Source organism: Cyrtonyx montezumae, unplaced genomic scaffold (assembly GCF_038088225.1).
Source record: "Cyrtonyx montezumae isolate F1298 unplaced genomic scaffold, pur_monq_1.0 scaffold_0, whole genome shotgun sequence".
Lineage (NCBI taxonomy): Eukaryota > Metazoa > Chordata > Aves > Galliformes > Odontophoridae > Cyrtonyx > Cyrtonyx montezumae.
Genome location: NW_027071824.1, coordinates 39,347,420 through 39,372,736, shown reverse-complemented (window position 1 = coordinate 39,372,736; position 25,317 = coordinate 39,347,420). Strand labels below are relative to the sequence as shown.

The window sequence follows — 25,317 nt, the reverse complement described above, 5'->3', positions numbered from 1 at the left end:
TTAAAGCTCACTAGAGTAATAAATCTAACTAAATATAAAATGAAAGATCGGTGTCTTGCACATAAGTCACACTCAACAACTCTGTTATGGGGCAAAATTAAATATCTTGAGAATAGTAATCATGCAGATATATATATATATATATTAACAAAAGGGCATGTGTTACATAGAGGATCTTGCATCCTGCTCATCCTTCTAAGTTAAATAATTACAGAGAGCACATACAGAATGCAGAGATTCATGGTTAAGTATGCTGAAAACCAAGAAACATCTTCTTGGATGGCACAGTATTTATCCTGACCTTTTCTGCTTTGGAGAACAAGCCAAAAGATATTTGCACGTGGGAGCTAGGGTATGCCCCAATATGCTCTTCAGAGTCCCTGTGCCAGGGAAACAAGAGGTCTTCGTGCCTGATGCTGTGGTGTACCACTGAGCTGCCTACAACACTGCCACTCCAGTCTGATTCTAGACCTTCTTACCTTGACAGGCACAGTCTGATAGGCCCCAAGAAATCAGCATACTTTAGACTTTATTGTCATCACAAGGTTGCATCCCCAGCTCTTTCTTTAGACCTGGCCCCATAATGTGACCCTTTTTTTCCAGTAGGTGCCTTACCCTCTTCCATTTCAAGACCCCCATACTGTAAATAATTTCCTTTAAAAGTAAATTTGTCCCCAGCCTGGAGGACTGAAGACTTCCCTCAGTTCTGTGTTATTTCTGTTACAGCCACAGTAGCTGTGTGGAGCACAGTGCACCTGCCTCACCTTGTAGGGAGCAGAGCAGAGCATGTTTGGGGCAGTGGGTTCTTGGCATCACCATGGTGAATTCATAATGTGAGAACCACATTGCTGCACTCTCTGTTTACTCTTTAAACACTGAAATTAAGCATTCAGATCTAATGAGAAAAATAAACAAATAAACAAACAAAAACAACACTGTAAATTCTTTTTAGATTTCCATTTGTGGAAGACTCAAATCCAGCCGTAAACTATTATTCCTTTTCATTTGCCCTTAATGTTCATACTATCTGCCCTATAAAAAGGTATATTCTTGTTCCTACTGTAGTACTGCTGTTGCTCTCCTGTGTTCTACTGCTAAACATGTAAAAATGCATCAAATAAAACCTCTCAAGATTAAGACAAGGATATTCTGTAGTTTGGGATTTAGCACTGGAATGTGAAATAATCTGCAAATAGATGGCAACATTATCTCTGGTCCTCATCTCTCTCCAGGACAAATCAAGACAACTGTTAATCTACTGAAACCCTGTTGGCAGAAACAATGTGACTGCAGACGCCTCATTTTCAGTGAGCATTCCTCACTTCCAGGCAGCATGGTCTGAGCCTCAGGTCTGCAGTTTAGAGCCAAGCCCATAATCAGAACTGTTGACTGTTGTCACATTTGTATGAAAGTCATTGCTTAATGCCTATAGCAAGAAGAACAAGGGGACCTGAGATATTTAAGTCACTACAAGGCACTAAGTAGCCACCAAACTGTCAGATAATTGGCAGAACATGAACACAATGCAGAGAAATGAGTGCTATTGCTCTTAGCAGAGCTGTTATCTGTTGCAGTGGGAATATGTGCTGTTATTTCATGAATGTTTATTCTGCTTTTCTTGGAGGTAGAATTAAACATCTGTTTTCTGCTGTGAAATGCAACTGCAAGGAAATAATCTGAATAGCTGGACTGTAAGTAAGTGAAATTTTGAAGCCAGTATCCAACACTAGCCAGAAATTATCTTCTCTGATGCACTGTGGATTTTCAGCGCAGCTCCGCATTGCATATTCATCACCACTTGGCTGCACCAATCTCCAATTAATGGGAGCTCCACACAGCAGATGAGCGAAGATGACATTTACATGACGTGATGTGCATATAATGTACCACATGGCAAGTCGAAGGATGTTCGTGATCTGGGCAAGCCAGGTGTCTCCTTTGCTATTAAAATGACACAATCTCCGACAGTTTTTATTTTCCAAAGAATGGAAAACAATCAGAAGTGCTAATCCCAAGTGCTAAAAAATTTATGAATCAGTTTCTCTGTTCTGCAAAAGCCAAGATAAAAATTACTTAAGTGTGAAGTTTTAAGAATAACACACTGTGGATTCCCCTGTTCTGGGCCCTCTCAGTACAGTCATAAGCAAAAGAAAATTACACTCCAGTAAACAGAAGGTGAGATTCTGGAGAATCAGATCTCCAGAAGCTTGAAGGCAAATATTCCAATAATTGTGTTAAAATATTTGGAGACAAAAATGGATAAAAACATCAAATGTCTTTGTTTATTAATTCAATCCTGATCAATTCTGCAAATATATTGTATAAAACTGTCTTATTTAATTATTATTTTCTTTTGTTTTATTTTTTAATGCTAAAAATGCAGGAACCAGAGGAAAGAAAGTATTCAGTGTTTCCTAAAAGTTCTCTGGATTGTTAGAATGAAGTGGCCAAAACTTGAACACTTCTTACTGAAAGATTTGTTTGGGCATTTTCTGACTCCCCAGCATAGCTACAGGGAAAAAAGAAGAAGAAAAAAAAAGGAATGAGAAATTGATGATTTTATTTAGGAGACGCTGTCACAAAGCAAAACGGCCCTGCAAGTGTGAAGATATTGGAAAGAGACTTGCCTAAATGTAAGGATAAAGTACATTATAAACTATTTATATGCAAGTTGAAATGAAAGATGATGTTCTCTAATAGCATGATTAATAAGCATATGGTAGCTGGGGAGATAGTACGAGTCATTCAACAAAACCAGTTCCAAATATATTTTATGAATATAATTAGTTTTTCTCTATGCCTCTGTCTTCCACTTACTTGGACATAAATCTTAAGTCATAAATCATAAGTCTTAAATCACTTCAAAGGTGGTTTACATTTCTACTGAGAGATTTTGCCAAAGAAGGTCTGGTAGATCAGTGTGCACTGATACTGAAATATAGCTTAATACACACCAGGTTTTGTACAAATGGCAGGCACAAATTTTACTGATGGTTTTAAGCTACTGTAACTGAGTACATGGAGATTTGCCTCTAGTTTTCCTATCTGTTAAACTGCTGTCCACCTACCCATGCACTGCTTCTGTTTAGACATGGCCATTCCCTCTCACAGATACATTATCAGCATACAACAAAAGTTGAGGCTAGATCCTGAAGGCCTGCTCCTGAGCTGGTAGAAATGAGTAGAAATCTGTTAACAGAGGTTCTATCAAGTGAGATTCTTGCTGCTGAGAATTCATGCATGTAATTCTACAGATAAATATATCCCCATAAAGAAGGATTTTTAATAGACCAAAGCAGTAGCTTTTTGTGTAACAACACTGTCACTGATATGCACTCAAAATAAAAAAGGAAGATCACAACAGAAATGTATTTCTTGAAGATTTTTCAAGAATAGTCATATTAAAAATTTCAGATTTAAATGGCATGATGGATGAAGGAGTAGGCAGATGCGATATTTGGGTCCTAGCCTATTGACACTGCTGAAAATTTCCATTTCAAGCTGGTGTTCATGATCCAGACAGCTTTCACAGTGTCAGCATCTTTCCTGTCTTGAAGACTAACGTCTTGAAGCAAGTGCCTTGACTGACATACATCACAGATCACTTGAAAATACCTGAGTGCTCAAACGATGTGAAAACAGCTGCCAGTGGTTTATGAGTCCTGTATAGCAAATACAGTGTTCATATTTCTCTGACCACACACGTATGTTCACATTTGCAGTCTTGGAGACCTGATACATACAGCTCCATGCCAGTGTATTGAAGCTGGGCTGAGAGCTGGCATGGCAGCCAAGCTGTATGACTGACCCTTTGGGAGGGAAAGGGTAACCTGCCACAGCAAATTTGGCAGAACTGGTCTGTTGGCGATACTAGTTTTCCCTTTGATGATCTACCTAGTAACATGGCCATGACTTACAGCTAATGTTGGTGAACTTGGAATCACAGGGTCACTGGCTGAGGTTGGAAGGAACCTCAGGAGACTACCTGATCCCATTTCCCTGTTCAAGCAGGGCCACCCAGAGGAGGTTGTCCAGGCAGCTTTTGAAGATCTCTGAGGAGACTGCACAGCCTCTCTGGGCAAACTGTACCAGTTTTTGGCCACCTGAACAGACAGAACCATCTGTGTTCTAGCCTGCACCCATGAATTCTTGTCCTGGCACTGAGCTCCACTGAAGAGAGCCTGGCTACATTCTCTTTGCATCCTTCATTGAGGTATTTATAGATATTGATGAAATCCCTCCTGAACCTCCTCTTCTCCAGGTTGAACAATCCCAGATGAACTCAGTGCTCAAAAATCAACAATTACAAAGCATTAATCACTCAGAAGCACACTGACACTTCCAAAGTGCTTCCAGGGACTTGATGTAAAACAAGAATAAAAAGTAGAGCATACGTTATTTGCATAGACTCTAACATCCCTTACAATTTGGTATTGAAGGAAGGTGAGAAGGCATTGGCACGTTCTCTCTCTGCTGGGTACCTTAATGTGTCCAGAACTCACCTTGAGGGTTTTGTTATGCCTTTGGAGCTCCCGGCACAGGCTCTCAAGCTTGCTGCGAGCAAGTATGGCTCGGCTGTGCTCACTCTGAAGCTGGTCCTTCTCCTTGGTGATCTGAGCCTGCCTCTTCTGCAGGTACTTAAGCTGCTTCTGCTCAGCACGATGTTCCTCGAGCTGGGCAGGGAATGGGAATTAGAACAAGTGGAGAGGAGAAACAAAGAAAAGAAAGTGAATTTATCTGAAGGACAGCTGTGAGATTTTATTTTTGTTTTAACTGGAGCAGCCAGTAGCTCTTTACACAGTGAGATTTCTCCAGATCATAAGATACCTCAATAGTAGCTCAGTCTGTTTTGCAACTTCATGAAAAAGAACTCCCCAGATTTTCTATAAACACAGAAAACTGTTTAAAAGAACAAGAACAGAAAAAACACTGGAGACCAATGAAAGAACTTGTGCAAAGGCTTTGCTGCTGTTCGAGGCAGAAGACCTGCTGTGGTTTAACCCTGTGGGCAGCTACGTACCACACAGCTGTTCACTCACTAAGCCCCACAGTGGGATGGGGAAGAAAAGTGAAAAGTGCCAGAACTCATGCGTTGGGACAAGGACAGCTTCTTTTGCACAATATCCTTCTTGCTGGCAGGGCAGTATGGGAAGCTGAAAAGGCCTTTACTTACTGCAAGTGCTGCTCAACTAAAAACACTGGTGAGTTATCAATGCCATTCTCATCCTAAAACCAAAACTCAGCACCTTACAAGCTACTAGGAAGAAAAATTACTCAGTCCCAGCCAAACCAGGACAAGGCCATGCAGGGAAGGATTCCCCAGAGCAGCCAGGGGGCACCTTCTCTTCCTGTCAGGCTCCTCTCATTCATGGAGTGTCCTACAGCTGTGTTTCTGAAGGCCCCTGTCATGAGGATGGGTTATATTGAATCAAATCTTCTTCTGGCTCTTTGGCTCCAGGTAAGTTCTGAGGAGTATACAGACTGGCAACTGTTTCTGCAGACGTGTACCATCTGTGTTTCCCAAAGGGGTGGGGAGGGGAGCATCACAGTGGAGGTGGGATGAGTGGGAGCATTAGAATTGCTGATAGCAGCCCCACAAAGTCTGGTCATTTCCTCTGATACATGCCTGTTACTGGCTGTTGGACAAATTTGCTGCACTGCAAATTAACACCGTAACAGAAATATCCAATAAGCATTTAATCTCTGAAGCTTTTAAAGATTTCTTCTTCCATCCCAACCTGCAATAGCCCTTCTCTCTCTATTACAGGCATGTATGCACTGTGAGACATTCCTGAAGTCCAGATGTTTTCCAGTTATTCAAGAGCTGTGATATGAAAACCTTAATAGTAATAGTTATTAGGACACATTATTTAAGAGTATGACATTGCTGGTGTTATTAACCCCAGTATGAATGGGAAAGTTTGTGAGTGTGGAGGAGTGATGTGGAGCTCAGACTAGATAGATGACGGGAATAATATGTTACACTTTCTCTGCCCAAGGATCTGTTTCCTGCAGATGTTCTGTAATTTATGCTTATAGTACAGAGCTCTGCATATTAACAGTCACATCACTGCTAGTCATACCACAAACCAAAGCAGCCACCAGCTTGAAGGATGTTTACAATTTATGCTCAACTTTCAGCATGTGTTCTGTGTATTTTTACTCTGGTACATTAGAATACGGGCCTCTACATCTAATCAAGTTGAAATAATTTTTCTAGTATTGTACGGAAAAATAGCCACTCTGTAATTAAGGATGAGATTTGTTTTTCTTTATGAGCTTGATTTTGGCCCATTCTTCTTCTCTTTTAAAACACACAAAAAGGTTCTTTTTGCTTCACATTTTTCATGTGTAGACTGTGCTTAGGAGATAATGCTTTGCCAAATTTTAGAAGATTTGCTCAAGCTGTGCTTGAGGTAGGGGGGGTTTAGAATGAAGTAGCTCTTAGTCATGATACAAAGTGGCTTCCAAGCATCTTCTGCTTTACTTATTTTGTATTTAAAATGTCTTGCTCTAGAAACTTAGGTTGGAAAGTTCTTAGAAGTATCTAGGACATGGCATTACTTCTGCACTGAAGAAGGAAATTCACTGATAAATCAGAATGACAAAACAGCACCAGAGATGAATTTTTAAAAATAAGTAATGAAATATCAGCTAATATTTGCTTCAGGTAGAAGGAATTATTATTTTAGATGGCTGACCTAGTTTGACGAACTCTCAATTTAAGAAAAAGAAAAAAGCAGTTTTATTGTGACCCCACTGTATCTTGGCAATACTGATGTCTACGTACCGGTGTGTAGTTGAACCCAGAATTTGAGAGACACTCAAGATTTCTGAAAATAAACCATTCATACGGAACTCCATAATGACTGTTTGTAGGCACAAGCGAAAATGAAGCACAGTCTTTCTCTACCAGCCCCAACCACTCTGGCTACATCAGAATTAGCAGACACAATGCTCTCTGGTGGCAAGCTAGTCACAGCTTATGTCCAAATGGTTCAACTGCCTTCCTGTCCTTGCAGGCATGGCCTCACTCATACCAGCAAGGATGCATCCCATGCTATTTGCTGATGTCATCCGTTTTTGCATATACTCATGATTATAGGCCATGCCAGGGCACGTGCTAACACTTAAATAGCATATAGCTGGGTGACTGTGGGGACATGGTGCTATGTTGTATCCCTACATACGGGCAGCATCTTCAGTCAGAGCCAGCAGCATCACCTCATGCACCGAAGCCATGGCCAGCACCCAGCTCAGCCTGGCACAGTGCTGTACTCTCCCCAGAGCTGTGCTGCAAGAAGTGCTCATGTCACCATGTGATTAACCAGACCAGGGAGCTGATCCAGCTGGAAAATAACTTGGTAAAAGCAAGAAGTGACATGAACTGTGTGATGGAAAAAGGCAGGAGGGAGCTGACAGAGTGGTAACTCCTAGAGCTGTCTGCTAACAAGCCGTGCTGAGTGAGTAGTGTAAAGTTTTTTCCCACAAGCCTGGAGTTTTATTAATTAAAGGATTTATTTTAGTGACATTGTGCAGGATGTCAAAACTGAATGTATTTTTGCTTTAGTTCCTTTCTCCTTCATGGGTTATTGGCAATATGGGCCATGTTCAGTGCTCCAACAATGCCTGAATGCAATGGAGAGTACATCAGAGAAGTCCTGTTTCAGTTAATTTGTGGGCATGAAGTCCCTTTAGGCAACAGCTTAATTATAAACTGCCAGAGCCCAATTTATGAAATCAGAAAATTTTGCATGGAAGAAAAAGGAAAGCTGAACATCACATTATGATGAGACGTGGACACATCTGTGCATAAAACCAATTACAAAGTCAGTGTTCTGCTTGGCACATTTTTCTGTCTCCAAAAACTGTAAAATGCTGCCGCCATTTCATTTGTGAGATTTCCACTGCTTAAGGCCATAGAGCCCTTTAACTACTGAGAAGAAAATCCTTCATCTGAAAATAATCCATCTTCATTGTGGAAAGAACAGAGAACAGGAGTCAGATTATCATTAGAGGTGTAACATGTTCGGGGGCTTTTAGTATTGATTTCACTATGCTTTGGTTTCTCCAATGATTGGCTTCAGTTCTCTACTTTCTGATTTTCTACACTCTAACACATCTTACTGTGTGTTGTATTCACTTTGATCAGATCATTGATATGCAAAGTGAAGGAACGCTCACATGCAGAGGTATGCAGGGCACTTTGCAGAAGGGAGCAGAAGTGCCAGCCACTCCAAGCTTCTGTGGGCTTGAGCTCATCTCCATTGTAAAACAGCTTCACTGTTTCTCTTAACCTGGTGAAGGAATCTATCCTGCCTTTTTTAGCTATCTGGTCACAGAATCACAGAACTGTAGGGGTTGGAAGGGACCTCTAGAGATCATTTAGTCCAACCCCCTGCCACAGCAGCTCCCTAGCCCAGGTAGCACAGGTAGGTGTCCATGTGGGTCTGGAACATCTCCAGAGAAGGAGACTCCACCACCTCTCTGTGCAGCTGTGCCACTGCTCCGTCACTGCACTGCGAAGAAGTTCCCACACACACTTGTGTGGAACTTCCTATGCTTCAATTTGTGGCCATTTCCCCTCATCCTGTTGCTACACGCTGCTGAGAAGAGTCCAGCCTCGTCCCTGGCTGTGCCTGAGAGCTAGCGTGAAGGTTGTGGAGGACTCTGGCCTGTTGCATCCCTATCGTCTGAGGAAGAAAGGCAGGTTCACGGTGAGGATCCATGTGTGTGCAAAGAAAAGGAAGACTGTGCCTATTTCAAAAGATGCCACTAAAGAAAAGGTGGGGTTTTTTTTGTTTTTTTTTTTTTTTTTCCTGTGCATCTTCTTTAACTTAACTAACTAAACAGGTTTGCTAAATAACAATGGATTAAAAATTAATCACACTGTACCAGTACCTGTTATATGAAGACCTGATAAACACCAGTGAGTAGTCTAGGGATGCAAAAAAATGATAATTTAGTCTAAAATAATCATGAATAATCTCTTTATGAAAGCAGTTTGTACAATGGAAGAAACATACATCCCTTGAAGGAGGGAGAGATGTTTAGAGGATTAGAATAAAATCATCTTCTCCCTGAAAAATGGAATTACACTCACACTATTAAAATGTATATAGAAACATATGAATGACATTTTAAGAATAAAAATGAATAAACAGATTTAATAAAGACTTTTTTTTGTTGTTATGACTATAGTATCCCAGTGAATCCATGCTTTCAGTTACATCTCCTTATACCAGAAATATTTACAGATTAATCTTTATGTTCAAATATTGTCTTGTCAACTTTTTAGCCCTTTCGAAATTTAACTCAAATTTTCTTCCCCATCCCTTCCACTTGTACTCACACGTAATTGATTATTTAACCCTGGCAATTACTGTTTTTATAAAGTTGACAGGGCAGATGCTATTACTATGTGAGGTTGGGCCATGCTGAGCGGTGTGTTTTTATACCTTCCTCTAGAGACAGTTAGGAGAGAACCTGTGCTGCACTCACCAGCTCAGCATACTTCTTAAATAACAGGTCCAGCTTCTCCTCTGGGGCAGTCAACTTGTTCAAGCTTTGCATCAGTAGGGTGGCTTCCTTCCCTTAAAAAGAAGCAGAGATTGGATGGTAGAGATAGTTTGTAGCTGACATGCTGTTATGAAATTGTTGTGTGTGTTTGTATTTTATGTATGAATCAGCATGTCTGTTTTATATGAATGAACTCAGGGAGGAGAAGGGTGTTTTGGAAGGAAGGGGAACATCTTTGCTGAGAATTCCTATTGTTAATTTTCTCCAAGTGAGAACAAGCATGCATGAATTTTCTTCCATTGAATACTTCAGTAACGTATTTTCTTCCAGCAAACATAATTGGCAAGCAAAATAACTTTTTCCTGTATATGTATTTTTTTTTATTTAATGTTTTTGTATCATGACTGGGTCATATATGTTGTACACTTGACTGAAAAAAAGAATGCAAAGGACCTGCACTCAAAGGCACAGCAAAATCGCTTTGCAAGAGTGAACTGATAGAAGGTGGGGTACTCTTGTGCTGCACAACCCATACTTGTATAGCCAGGTTTGGGCTATGTGAGAGTGGTGCAAATCAGTTCCCTGACTTGGTGTAATAAGCATGGATACCAGAGTTAATGCATTCACAGTCTCGTAATTATCTTGGCATATATCACTGAATCACTGTAGACAGTCATGTATTACTTCCATGCTGATACTTTTTGGTATTCATTTCAGCCCTCAGTATGAGCTGAAGCTTGAATACTGCTTGTTCTTAGAATACAAAATGTTCCTGCCTTCCCTAGAGCTGAGGAAGGATGTGATATAATGGGCTTGGATGTACTTGTCCATATATGCCTCTTTCCCAAAAGGCTGGGAGGGAAAATTTACCTTCATCTTTAGGATTCTTTCTGCTTCAAGTCTAGTGCAGCCCAGAAGTACTGCTTGTGGAGAAAATCCACTATTTCAGACTAAGTTATCCCTATAGCACTGGTATAAATAAATTCAAGGGAGCTAAAATCAATAATGGAGTAAAAACTGCTGCGAGTGCAGCTGGAGAACTGTACTTCAGTAATGTTTCCACTTGTCTTGGAGAGGTACCAATAAGTGCACCATAGCCAAAGATATTGGAATGGAGGAACTGTATTTTACATGGACATCCAAGGAATCTGGAAAAAGAGCCCTGCTTCTCTAAGCACACTTGATTTTTCAGTAAGATTAGTCTACTGTTGGATTTGAGTTCTCATGCAGAAAAGAGGGATCATTATCAGTGGAAGTATGAACAGAAATAAACTACACGTTTGCTAGACTGGGATGCAGCTACACTGCTCTCTAGTGGCTGTCCAGTATAAAGTATTTTAAGAAATAGATTTCTTCCTAGCTCAGCTAAGAGGATCCTGCAGAGGCCAAGAGGACCAATGACTTTGCTTAGGGAGAACAATCACATTGCCTTATTGCAAACAGTCTGTGATGAGTCTGCTGAATGAACTAGAATAAAAGCATAGCAGTGAATTTGATCTGCAGTTTCCCTCTTGGACACTCCACGTAGTAGCGCCGTTAGCGCAGTTATGACCAGTGAGAAGTCATACTTGAGGAAGTAGGAAAATAAATAAATGTACAGGGGCATAAACAAGAGACCAGATGTCCCTTTGTCTAAGAAGCAGTACTCTTCAGTGTGCCTTCAGACTTGCAACTTTGGCCACTAGTTTGTGTGGACCACCAGTCTATCAGCCATGTATCCTTGTACAGAGATTAATGTCTGATAAAGCCCACTGTATCTTTTGGGTAATTGCTGGCAATTTTTATCAATTAGATGAATTTATAACAGTCACTGTAAATTTCAGTGGCAGCTAGAAGTCCCTGTTAGCCACAGTAGAGGCCAAACAAGGGAAAGAGTGAAGTCCAAGGGAGGTTTTACTTCTGTTAGCAGAACAGCTATGTAAGTACGTAAGCACTTGCCTAGTCCTTTCAGGATTTTCTTCTCCAGCTTTTGTTCTTTGCTGGCGCTGGGCTCCTTTGCTCTTGAAGTATCTCCAGGAGCTGGTTTGTCTTTCTCACTTTCTTCATTTGTGTCCTCATACTCTGCATCCTCCATACTGCCCACATCTCCCTTCTGTGGCTTGTCACTTCCTGTTGTAGGGCCTTCCTTCTCCATCAGACTCTCTGCAGACCCGTAAGTTTTAATGATGTCCTCCAGTTGCCGGCTCAGCTCCTCCGAGATGTCACACATGGCCACCTCAGGCTGGGCGCTGGTTTGGTCTGTGGGGGACATGGGCTGTGAGCTGGGGACATGTTCCTCTTTGCTTTGCCCCTGGATGTCCTGCCTGGGTGAGGTGGGAACCTCCTGCTTCTGCTGCTCTGTGAACTGGTCATTCTCCATGCTTGGTGCAGTACCTGACAGCAAAGCAACACAGAGTTAATTTAAAAGAAGAGAAATTAGTCTTCTCAATGATCACAAGGCTTGGCTAGGTTGTGAGTGATCTTGTGTGGGATTTGGCATGACAGGTCATCTCTGACTTCAGCTTGATGAATACAACGCACTGAAACAAACCACCAAGGTGATTTACCTGTTGGGAGAAAAGTGAATTTTACACTTGCCATGAGGAGAAGCCTGCACAAAGATAACACTGACAAATCATGACCTCTTCTTGTCACACATGATAAAGCACAAAATAACACCAGAGTCATCCATACTATTTTCCTCCCTGAACACACTGCTTGCCACTTGCTTGTTTTTCTTGATTAGTTTCACCTGCAATGCTGGCTACTGACACAGGCAGCCTCACTTCAGATTTGCACTGCTTTCATTTCCCGTTTCTCACCCATCAGCACATCTTAAGTCAATAATCAGGAAAAAGGAAGTTTTTAAAAGAAGCTAGAGAACTGAAAATTGTGCTCTTGGAGAGCCCAGCATTGTGCTTGATATGTGAATGGCCTTGCCTGGCAGTGACATAGTAACAGCAAGAAACAGTTCATAATAAAATAAACAATTATAAACCACCTTTCTCTTGTACTTGCAGCACGCTGCTGACAGCTGGTTTGATAAAGTACAAAGTATGGAATAAATGACAGCATTGTAAAATCAACCAGGTGTAACACAAATTGATATTCTTTGGTGGTTTCTGGTTTGAGTATCACATAGCTGGCTCCCAATTTGCAATGAAGACTTTGCATTTTCCCAGACATGTCCAACCTGCAGCCCACAGGCTGCACGCAGCCCAGCACAGTTGGCACTGTGGCTGCCCCCCACCCCATGCCATCATGGTGGCAGTCCAGCCCTTCAGCACCAACTGAACATCAGTGCACTATCAGGCCCATGGGGGCACAGTGCAGTGCCAGCTCATAGTGATGGCAGTTACATTTATGAATTTTGATACATTGGCTAGACACAGTCCTGTGAACAGAGAAAAATATGCAGCTGTGCTTCCTGTTTTGATAAAGGAATTTTAAGAGTGCCAAAGAAATCATCAATTTTTTGTTAATTTGCATCTCTATTTTCAGTAAACATAAATACATTACTTGTGAACTTTCAAATGAAAATATAGAGTTGAAATTCAAAATTTGATCATGTCTCTTTACCAGACTTTCACAATCACTCTCTTATCAGAGAGAAAATATTTTGCAGTCATGGCTTACTCATATCATCACTTTCTGGTGGTATTTGCACATTTGTGAACAACTATTTTCAAGGATGAAACATAGGAAGAGTAAAAATTCATCAAAAATCTCTGATGGACACTTGAGAGCTCTCTAAGTGCAGACACTGCCATCGAAGCAGACTGTTGCATTAGCTTCACAGAAAGAAGACCACATATCCCACTAGTTTTATGGTTTTGTTGCTCTTTATATATATATATATATATATAAATAAGAAACATTAAAAATTAAAATGAATTTCATTACTTTATATACACTAACTATATTATATGAGGGCTGCTCTAGAAGTAATGCCTTCCATTTAGTCGTGTTTCCCTCATGACATCAGAGGCAGATGTTGGTGGTATGGCAGAATAGGTTGAACCTTCCCACCAATATTCCATTACACACTGTTGCCATCTGACAGATGGCAGCAGAGGGGCAGACTGACAGAATGGCATATGCCATGGAAGTGCAGATGAAGCAAATGTGGAATTGACACATTCATCAATGCTTGTTGAACGCTGATATAAACCAGTGGATGTGAACACAGTGGTGGATGATGTGTTTCAGCATTCCTTCTTGTAATGATATGATTCACAATAATGCCAGTCAGGTACTTAGTGGGGACAACAGACATGAAGAATATTGCTTTGTCAGACCTAAAGAGGTTGCTTTCTTATTTTTGAAAAGATAACTTGTTTTGAAAATATGGAGCTAACTGAGAAGCATTTTGTTTCCTGTTCAGTTGGCTGTAACATATATTTTCTATGGTGTTCAAATTTCTGCAGGTTTCAGAATCATAAACAAACTTAGCCAAAGGCAGTATATAACAGCATTGTAATTTACTGTAATATATAACACGGTGTTTGTTGTTAAAATCTCCTCAGTCAAAGTGGTTCTCAGTAACACAGTGACTGTCACTACTGAGGCTAATATTTTTCAAGATTTGATTGGTGAGTTATTTGATCAGGCTTAAGGATATGGTACTCAAATACTATGTTTCATCATCACTAGAGCAATTCATGTGGGACTGTAGCTGAAAGCTTTGAGTGGGGTTCGGGATATTCCTGAAAACTGGTACCTACAGAACCATGCCCCAGCAATCCTCCAAAAGCAATAACTTGGAAAGACAGTTGGACGTGGTCTCATGGACCCCATCATGAAGACACATCTGATTCTTTCCTTCCTACTTTTGGCATGGTCTGAAAAGTGACTGTAAACTTATATCAGTCTGATTTGATGTCCTACCGACTTTAATTTATATTTAAAGATTAGACCTTACATGTACAATTTAGGTAAGTAATTTCAGTTTAGGCAAGAGTTTGTGATCTTCTTTTAAATACCATTAATTGACAGCCAATTAATTCCAGTTCAGTAATATTATTGTAAATGCTAAGCTAGAAGCTCCACAAAATATGTTTTTGTTTCTGACATGTTCAGACTAGTATTTACAATTGTATTCATTAATTTGAGATAATTGGCAATTGGCGACCAATCAGCTAGAAAATCCTCCAGACAGGAAGAAAAATTTTGTGAAATATATCCCCAATTTAAGCCAAGTTGTTTTGTAATAGACCAACACAGAAGGATAATCAGATCACAGATGCTTCATTCCCAAATACAAATTTATATTTTGCCCATCTTCGTCTCTAAGAAGACACATGTTGATGTTCCTGCTGTCAGGACTCTGGGTGCACCCCTGCAGTCTTGTTGAAGAAGTGAAGTGGGGTGGCTGTATCCCATGTAAGCTCTTCTCTACAAAGAGCTCTTGTGAAGAGTGCTGGAAGCCAGAACCTGCCCCTGCTTTCCCTTGGTAGCTGCTTTTCAGCTGTGGCCATACCACCAGCCCCTTCCATCACAGCAAGGTCTCAGACACATCCATGTGCATTTTTCAACCTCTATTGGCTTTGGCCCAGACCTGAACGCATCAGCAGGGCTTCCCTGCTTGCCCAAGGACTTGCCCTGTCACTGGGGAAATGTTGGTGGATTTACAGGCTGTGTCTGTCCCTGAATGACTCACAGCCCAAATCCATATCATGGCTCCTTCGGGTGAAGTCCTTGCTCCCATCGGTCATGTCACCATGCTGGCTCATGGCTCTCTTCCAAGTCTTAACAGCATCACTCATGATGCAGCACCATCTGGCTAAAGTTTTCCTCCTAAGTGGATCACTATGTCTGCCTACAAACATAGTAGGCTCTAAATCAACAATGACTGAGTTACAAACAGTGTTTCTCAGTAAGTGAAACGTGGCTGAACTGAAGAGAAACTGGATATTTGGAAACAAACAAAACAAAAGTTGACCTCACAGGAAATCTTCCCTGATATAATCTATATCATTCCTGACTAGAAGGGGACTAGATAAAAGTTTCTGAAACCGCAGCAATTTACATGTGCTGAGATTAAGGCCACCAGCTTGAAATGCCAAGCATATGGAACCACAGAAATACTCAGTGAATCAAGGGTTGTCACTTGCTGTATCATTCTGGGGATCATGTTTACACAGACAAGCAAATATTTTAGTGTTTTCTTTCATTCTCCTTTAGGCTAAAACAGAGATCTGATAACTGCTTTCAGCACAAACACTATGTCTGTTAAGACTTAGCACCTAGTTTTGTGTAATGGATTCTACTGTGTGAGAGTTTATATTCAGGAAGGCAGAGCAGCTCTCATCTTCTGAAAACAGCCTTTGGCACTAGGAAATTTTACTGCAGTAATCCCCAGTCCTGCTCTTGCTACAACCTGTTTAACCTTGATATGCATCAGGAGTTCTGTCTTATCAGGCCATAAAAGTCTTACAATGCCCTTCTAACAAAGTCCCAAAATGTTTACACTGATGCTGTCTCAGACACAGTAATCTCTAAAAATTGGGTGACTGATCCCAGCAGAGAAATTCCTCGGTTCCTTAACTTCCAACAGACTGAGGGAAGAGAGATAGAGATCAGTTTTTGATGATTTGCCTCTTGGCTTCTGTGACTGCTTTGCTGTCACTGTTGTCTCCACATGTATTAATTTTTGATAGGGCCTTAGCATACTTAATGGTGAGGGGTAGCACTGACCGGTCATCTGAATCTTGGGTCTTGTTTGCTCTTTTCCTCCTGCACTCCCAAACTGTGCACACATTCCACAACCCTGAGATCAGTATCTTTCTCAGCCCTGACTTTTTGCATGCAAGTTTGATCCCAGACAGTCGTGGTTGCTGCCTATAGGTGTTCCTTTGACTGGGAAAATAATACAACCATACAGTGTTGTTTCTACATCAGCCTTGCAGCGTTTAGCTCTGTGTCTGCTTGACATAGTCAGTCTAATTTTGAAGCCCAGATGCTAGGTGTATGTTTCACTTTGATCCTAAGTGCAAAACCCTAAGCTTGTCCCTGTTATCGACAAAGTTAGAGAAAACCAGGCTGGAGTCTGTGGGGACAGCAGTGCAAGTCACAGCTGGAAGGAGGTGTTGGCAATGCAGCTCTCAGCTGCCCAGCCAGGAAGACCCAGGGCCTAGCTGTAGGGATGGTCTTCCTCCACTAGGAAGCACCCTGAGAGCCTACTACCTCCCTGAGCTGACTGTGGCAAAGTCTCTTCTCCATTCCTCTCCTCCAAGTAAACACTTGGCATAACCCAAGAGAGGGACGGACCTCTTTGGAACACAGCCCCAGCCTTGGGTGGGAGGTGACAGATGACAGGCACAGCTGATGCCGTTCTGTAGGAGCACTCCTGGCCAGACCTGCTGTCCTGTAGTGAGGCTGGTGCCTGGGGCTGATGCAATCAATGGGTTGGATGAGAGGATGCACAAATGGGCAAGCACACAGAATAGCCAGAGGCAACAGAAAAAAGTGTGCAAGTTCAGTCAGGTAACATGCTGAGTTGGTTTAGAGCTGACAATATCCCTTAGTATTTCACATGTACGGCACAATCGGTGTTTACTGCACTTTGACATCTGTCAGTGCTTCCAAAGCAAAAGGCTGACAAAGCTCTTGCTCATGCCTGATTGAAGAGAGATGCATGAGCTGTGTTACTGCTGCTGGACAAACCACCCCACACAGTGTACTGTGGCCACCTTGCACTGAGGGGTGGCACTGCTGCTGCAGCTGGAGGCTCTATCCCAGCACAAATTGAGCATAAAACACAAGTCTTTAGCTTGGGGTTGCATGCTGTTACAGAATTTGTTTATTTTGAACAGAACTTATACCCTTCCTTCTCACAGGAATTTCTTTGTCCTTCCCTCCTTGCAGGCTGAACTTCTGGAGGGTTTACTAATTCACCTATATTTAGCACATGCCTCCCCATGTATCCAACAGAAAGACACATGGCACCTGCTCTGCAGCCAGGAGTTATTTTAAGCACTTCTAAAATGGGGAATAGTATTTTGCACTTTTTGCTCAAAATTCACATACTCACACATATAAGTTCCCTAAAACAAAGTGTTCCACATAATTACACCAGATGGCATATGCCAATGAAAGCTTTACTTCAGCATAACACTACACTGAACTACAGTAACACCTCAAAGCAGCAAACATTAAACCCTGAAATGGCCAGCACTTGTGTAGCTCCAATTACCCTCTAGAAATACAGAAGTGCCTTCTTATAGCCTAAAGGCTGTTCTAAATATTACTTCAGAATGCTATGACAAAATCAGCTTTATCAACTATGCGCTGCAGTTGAATACTGTTGTGACTTACTCACAATTAACTAGTACAAAAACAAACCAAACTGATTGCTTGGTGGCATGTTTTTTTTACGGGCATGGAGAAAGCCATGAGACCCCAGAGACTTTCTGATGTCACATGTCTTGTGTTTCATATGGCATCTGAATCGTCATCAATTTTCGTTGTCACAGCCATAGCCCCTATTTGCACCCAAAAGCAAGTCCCAAGTCAGCTTACGGTTTTTTGATCACTCACTGGAGAAGCATTTCTTCCTTTCACCAATGGCTTTGCATGCTTGCCTGTTTTCCTCACATGCTACACAGTGCTCAGGTTTTTAAGGCTATTCCAAGGAAAGTGGGATGACTGTCTCAAAGGGAAGCACTTAGATTAAAGTCCTTGCGCCATGCCACCAGCAGTGACAGCAGAGAAGCTGTTTGTCAGACTTACCAGAGCAAAGAGAAGTGCAGGCAGAAGTCAGGCAGAAATCTCAAACCAGGGCACGACAGCAATGGGACACTGGATTATAATCCTGCCACCAAAAAGACCAAGCAAGGGGGAAGGACAGTGACACAGCAGGAACAACCACTGCAGAGTCCAAATGCACGCTGTGCAGGGGATTGGCTCTGATAGGCGAGCAGGGAGGCTGCCTGCTAGTTGGCAGCATAACCCAGCTATGTTGGCTATTCCCTTCTCTGACAGAGATAGCACGAGAGGTCAGAGACTCAGGCCCTTAGAAAGAAGAGATACAGGAAGGGTTCATATACAGCTGCTACTCTTGAAGCTAAGTCTTATTCCATTAAGGATTTCATGTGTTGCACTCTGTGAAATTTATTAGCCATGGATGGGTCAAACTCAGCCTAGGTCTTCTGTCTACACCAGGGGTTGCTTTCCAGTGCGAGCTTACACCCGTGACTGCCCTTTGCAACCCAGGATCTGGGCTGAATTTGTTATAAACCTAACCAGTTTGTGGTCACTGACTCACAGGAGGACCTCTGGAGGTCTCTTGCCCAACTTGCTCAAAACAAGTTTAGCTATGAACTCAGAACAGCTCTCAAGGCCTGTATTAAGTATTAGTATTAAGAGACTGAGTGACATGTCTGGGCAACCTGTCCTTCTGCTTGAAAGTCCTCATGGTGAAAAAGTTTCTCCTTATATCTATTTTGAAACTCCTTGTTTTAGCTTCTTGTGGTCCCACCTTACACCTCTATGGAGAGCCTCTATCTGTCTTCTTATAAATCTCCTCAAAGGTACTGTGGGGTTGCAGTTTGGAGCCCTCAAAGCTCTCTCTTTTCCAGGCTGAATATCACAGCTTCCCCAGCCACTTCATGAGGCAGATTATCCAACCCAGCCACCAGTGTCCCTCCAGTGAAAGGAGCCATTTCTGACATTGGAATGCTAGGAGGGATGGCTGATATAGTCCTCCCTTTGAATCTAGAAGCTCTCAAATAAACATTTTTGTTGCTGCCAAGGTAACCTGCCTGACCTACTTTCTTCATGTTACCGTGCAGACTCGCTCTGGCCTGAAGTTGTTTGTATAAACAGGCAAGCACTCCCCAGGGAGTTCAGCTGCATGCTGTTTATCCAGTGACCAGCATCTCCCTCTGCTGTGGCCCACAAGTTGCTCAGGCTGCATCTTGAGATGCCAGATGGCCTAAGGACCATCTGCTGCTTACTCCCTCGGGAGAGATGTAGGTCAGTTTAATGCACAAAAATGCAAACAACTGGGAAGCGATAGGCTGGTGCTGGAAGCGGCAGGCAGCAATATGAGAAGAGAAATAGGACTTTGGCTCCATCAGAAAATAATAAAACTCAGAGCAACAAAAGGAGGAAAAATAAGTATATATTACAATGATTTGGACTAATTACTTAAACTGACCCATTGGTGGACCTGGAGGATCTAGAAATGCTTTGTAACAGTATCTGATTCTTGAGGATGTAAGAGAGAACAGCGCTGGGCAGCTCAATATCAAGAAGTACTGGAGATGTTTGATATGTTGAGAGCACCCTGGTCTTTCTCTTCAGAGGGCTAAAGGTCTTTCTTTGTGGAGATAGTTATCTGCTTGGAAAAGGCAGCTTGTACTATTGGGGGATGCTTGGGCTATGTGGCTTAAGGAAAAAACATTTCTTTAAACCTTATTCAGACACTGGCGGTGGCTCAGCAGTGCTCTTAAGGAAGTCACAGATTTAAGGACAAAGAAAAAGTGCTTGAAATGTTGAGAATCTTTTGAAGGGATTGGAAATTGGCTGGTCATGTTTTGAGAGAAGATAAAACTCCGTGGTTGCTTGTGATATGGCAGAGTGAGCGAACTAAATGTAAGTAAAGATAAGAGTGCACAGGCTTCTTGTGCTCCTTCTGTTTTGACTGGAGAATTCTGCTTCACCCCCTTCTTCATTTTCTGTTCCGTGATCAAAATGAACAACTGATCTACCAAGGAGCTAAGCAACAACTGAGTTGCAGAAAGTTGCCCACTCCTTGGTAAGCAGAAGGCAAGACAAGTTCTGCATCACCTGTTATTACACCATGGTAAGACTACTATGTGTTCAGTCAGTTTTGCAACGAATAGCACACACAGACTGTTGTCACACCTCAATAGCATGCAAGGATTCATGGACAGTGCTACAATAAATCTAAAGCTACATGTTCTGAATTGTTCTCATTAATGCAATAAAGAAATCAGGAAGTGGAAAAGGAAAAATAAAATCCTTGGTCCTGAACATGTGAATAGCATATATATGCAGATCCCAAAGATTTTAAGGGATTTGCTGGATTTCATCCTGTGTATAATAACAACCATCCTCAGAATGGAGAGGGAGACTCTAGACTGGCGTGTTGAACCTGTCATGCAGTCAATGTACATGCTGAGAGAACAGGCATCCTGAATCTGCATACAGGGGTTGTTACATGTGATGAAGTGTGTCAAAACCTGGAGAAAGACCACGCTGCAAATGCTCTTTGTGAAACCTGCACTGCTTCAGAGGCTTGTGCTTTTGGAATGGGGTTTTTATGTCCCTGTTTAGGGAAAAAGAAAGAAAAACTTTTGCCAATCCTCAAGAAATGTATGTTTCCCTTTTTAAAGACAGACCACTTCTTGATAATCTGACATTGTAAAGCGGAACTTCTTTAGCTGTCTTTCATGAGGTGGATTATGTATCCATAACCAGTATCGTGGCATTTTTACCTGTGTCATGGGTAATTTTACACAAAAACTGCTCATCTTGTAGCCTACTTCTAGATTAAACATAATTTCTATCAGCTTAAATCTACTGAAGAAATATGCTTCCCAAGCAGAAAATGACGAGTAATTTTCTACCTAAATTTCTCATTTGTTCTATGTGACATTCAGTGAATTCATCCTCACTAAGTAGAAGGACTACTTCACTATTAAGTCATTGTTATTTAAGCTTTCTGGTTTTCTTTCCCCTCCCCCTTTTTGTTTGCATCTTTTTCTTTCTTTCCAAAGGACATTTTCTTTACTTGGAACATTCAGTTCTCACTCACTGATACTCCTCTCTCCCATCAACATTAAAGTCTCTGGCATTGAAACAACTGCTTGGGAGGACAGAGTATTCTTTTTTGTGTGCCGTGGGAAGGTTTTGGTGAAAGATCTGAGTTTGAGTTTAGAGTCTCCCTCTTAAATGTTTAAGGTCTTTAAAAAAGAATGCAGACATTTGTCTTCAGGCAATACTGTGTTACTCAGTCACTTAAAAACCTTTGAGGCTTTTTCATTTTCCTCCTAAATGAAAGTTTTATTTCTGCAGAAGCCCTAATAGCCACTGGAAGCCATGTGTACTGATTTGGCCTGCAGGACAATGAGAGAGCCTTCCCAGGTTTCCTGTCTTCCTCGCAGTCCAGAAGAGAGCATTTTGAAACCCTCTGCAAATAGTAGCTGCTCTGCTGCATGCACTCAATCTTGCCAGCAGTACAAGAAAATCTGGAGGCAAATGTTCCTAGTCATGTCGTACATGGGGATGTGGGCTGCAGTGGACCACCATAGCCTGACACTTCAATGCCAACTCTGTTGCATGGATAGTGTAATTTCTGGGTTTGAGCAAACTTGCTAACAATTTGAAGATCTTAGTAGTTTTCCTGCTTAGCAGTTTTTAATTTATTCTTGTGTAGATGCAAGTCTTTCAAATTATATTGTACCTGGATGGAGTTACTTCCTGTAACGTTACTGCTTCACCTAGTTGTACTGGAAATGAAATTGATCCATTCTGTTTAAATCATTATGTACCATAATATCCCTGTGCTACTGTATGTTTGCATGCCACTGTTATACCATGACAATAAACCATATGTATAGTAACAAGCGTATATGTAAGACATATGACAAAAGTAAAATATATATGAATAACGTGGTTTGGACATAGCTCTCACAAAGGTCTTGAGGCACAAAAGCACAGTGTTACGTATGCAGTGGTCTAAAAGTCAGAAGCTTACTGAGTCTGGCAGAGTTCCCCTGCTGTGGGAACAGAGTGTTGTGAGAAGAATCTGATGAGGTCCCAATGCCAGGTCTGTCAAGACTGATCTCCACTGGGTTTAATTTACCTCTATAGAAGTGCTGTAAACATCTGGACCAAGTAAGCATTTTGCATGGTAACCTCTTGGTTTCTCTCTTGCTGAGTCGTATGTTAAAAAAAAAAAGGAAAATATATTTACATTTATTTGCATGCACAAAGCAGGTGCTCCATACAGCATCAATTTTCTGCAGAATTCCTAGCTCCAAATCAATCTCAAAAGGGTTGAGAGGTTATGATTTGCCTTCTAATAAGATTTTACGGCCTGAAGGCTTTGTCATATACCTAAGGTTTGCCAGGTTTTATCTTTACAACTCAAAGATCCTGGCTACAAATGGTAGTTAATAACACATCCAAATTAGCTGACACAGAAAATCCCAATAGGCATTAGACATAACTAATTTAAGCAAATAATTTAATTCTTAATCTACATCAGTAAGAATATAATTTCTGAGTTTTAGTGAGGAAACCAGTCTAAGAATCTGAAGGAATTCCCCCTGGTTTGCTATTAAACAGTTTTTGATTTATTCCTGGGAAGATTCAAGTCTTCTGAAACCTTAAGAGCAAGCAAAATCAATTATCAGGGTTTCAATTTTCTACAGGCAATTTCCACTGCTTCAGCTTGCCCAAGAGATAGACTCTCCATAAATACATTATGCTATGTGCTATTTGAAGAATTTGGCAAAATGGAGAAGAGATTCACTTGAAAAATGACACATGAGGTAAAGGAATCCCTCAGGTAAGGCATGTAGTCACACCTGAATGCATCTCTGCAGTTTGGAAATAACCCTCCTCCACTATATTGAGTTAATTTATTATGAATGAAAAGAGCAGTGTTATCTGATTTCAGTTATACTGCTACTGCAGTGAAGTTACTGCTGAATTACAGCATTTTAAGCTAACATAAAATCTAGTCTGAAACTTTTAAAACATACTTCATACCGAAACTGTCTATTTTTAATCTAATCTAAAAGTGATGTCCCTCCAGCTAGAAGTGACCTTTTGTAGAAAGACAGTGGGAGTAGAGTTGGGTCCAGTCAACTGTCTACCCTGGACATCCTGTGGTCCTTCCAGGGGAAATCTCTGGGCTCAATTCATAGAATCATAGAATTGCTCAGGTTGGAAAAGACCTTCAAAATCATCGAGTCCAACTGCAACCTAACCATTGTACCCTATCTCTAACAACCCACCGTGAAATCATATCCCTGAGCGCCACATCCAGATGGTTTTTAAACACATTCAGAGATGGTAAATCAACCACCTCCCTGGGGAGCCTATTCCAGTGCTTAATTCAGATGCAATCACGCTGTAAATCACGTATCAGACAGTACATCAGTCAAGGGTGACTTACAGAGAAGAAAGTTATCTTTTCCAGTGAGATAGTGTAAACTGACTTGTATAAAGATGCTTTTCCTCTGTCTTTCCCTTTTCTAGCCCCTTCAATTTTCTAGAAATGTTCACTTGCACTAGCTTTATTACTGACATATAACACTTCTTTTTATTTTTTTAAGATTGCTACTTGATGTGGTTTACAAAAAATTAGGAAAGGAAAAGATTTATTAAGAGCTTGGACCTACGGCTGCTCTATATGTGGAGCTAACATTGATTTCACGAGGAATACCTGTTGGTGAGCAGAATGGAGAATAAAGCAAATCAGAAATTGAAGACTAGCTCTCTCAGTTATAAGAGCTGCACATAGGCAGTAAAACATCTCCAAATAGGAGCCAAACATCTACCTCTGAAAAAGACGAGGTCTGAATTCTGCTGCCAACTCAGTGGAAGCTGAGGACATGAGGGGCTGAGCAATGCTAATGTAATTATTAACTTAGCTAAGAACACAAGGTGGAAGAACAGTGGCTGATACAATGGGAAGGATGCAGTTTGAGATAATACTTAAATGAAACTTGGAAGTGAGGAAGACATTTGTGCTGGAAGTTAAAGACATGCAGAAAGAGAAATAATAGAGGCAACAGTAGTGAAATGAGTTGTAATGGGACTCTAATTTCATAGGATAATTACAGAGTGGCTGATGAACTGTTAGTTCAGGAGGAACTGCACAGTGGTTTGCAGAGCTGGCAGTACTACTGTGCAATGTCTAAAATGGCTGCTGATGTAAACACCAATGACCTATTTTAAGACATGCATGGAAAAAGAATCACTGCAGGAAAAATTCAAAAGGGTAAAAAAGGTATACTGGCATTAACAGATCAAAACAGTAAAACAATTTTAGTTGTATGTGTGGGTAAGGTTTTTCTAGTAGTCCAGAAAGAATTTCCTTCTTAAACATGCTGCCTTTTGGAGGACCAAATGAAGAAAAACAAAGGAGTAAAATAAATCCCAGTGGATAGTAGGAAGATGAACAAAGAAAAGATTGAATAACTGTGACTTTTATATTATTGTGAACTGAAAGACAAGTATGACAAAAGTGACGTCAACATCAGTGACTTTGCTAGAATATAGCAAATCCTCATTTTGTGTACATTAAAAATGGAAGTATGCAAGTTGTATTTATTATGAGAGGCAAATTTTGTCCCTAACTTAGATCATGGGCTTGAACAGGGATGTACAGAAAGACATATTTGTAAAATTCAGTCTCAGAAACCTTCAGGTATGTCTCCAAAGCTCCACTAATATACATAGATACACACACACACACACACACACACACATATATATATTTCTCTTAAAGTGTTCTGAAAGGTAGCATGGTATAGATCTCAGCTCTCAATTACTTCAGAGTGATTATGTAAATTGGATACTACCAAAGCAGTTGGGGTACTGGGAACTGCTGAACCAGGGAAAAATCAGCTGTTTAGCACCCTTCATGGAATCAGAAAGAATAATTCTATTTCAGTGCTGATACTCTGAAACTACCATCAGCTGTCCGCAATATCATCTGTATTCCTATAGCATTAGAAGACACATTAGTATTTACCTTTTTATTTATTTATTTATGTATTGGTTGGTAGTAATTGCTTTCAGAGGCTAGAATATATTTTACTGCAGATCATGGTTATT

General features: G+C 41.1%; 1 protein-coding gene across 3 annotated transcripts in view; it reads right to left on the bottom strand.

Moving 5' to 3' along the window:
* Window positions 1–25,317, bottom strand: part of TXLNB (taxilin beta) — a 55,035-nt gene that overhangs the window by 18,074 nt on the left and 11,644 nt on the right. Inside the window, exons 1-4 of one of the 3 annotated variants that reach the window (XM_065733010.1) lie at window positions 22,331–22,384; window positions 11,458–11,892; window positions 9,502–9,593; window positions 4,503–4,673 (exon numbers count right to left, since the gene is read on the bottom strand). In XM_065733010.1, coding sequence (XP_065589082.1) covers window positions 4,503–4,673; window positions 9,502–9,593; window positions 11,458–11,892; window positions 22,331–22,370 — 738 coding nt within the window. In that variant the 5' untranslated portion in view covers window positions 22,371–22,384. Of the gene's footprint in view, window positions 1–4,502; window positions 4,674–9,501; window positions 9,594–11,457; window positions 11,893–18,228; window positions 18,330–22,330; window positions 22,385–25,317 lie in introns of those variants that run through there. The other 2 variants (XM_065733018.1, XM_065733025.1) reach the window with 2 other exon arrangements.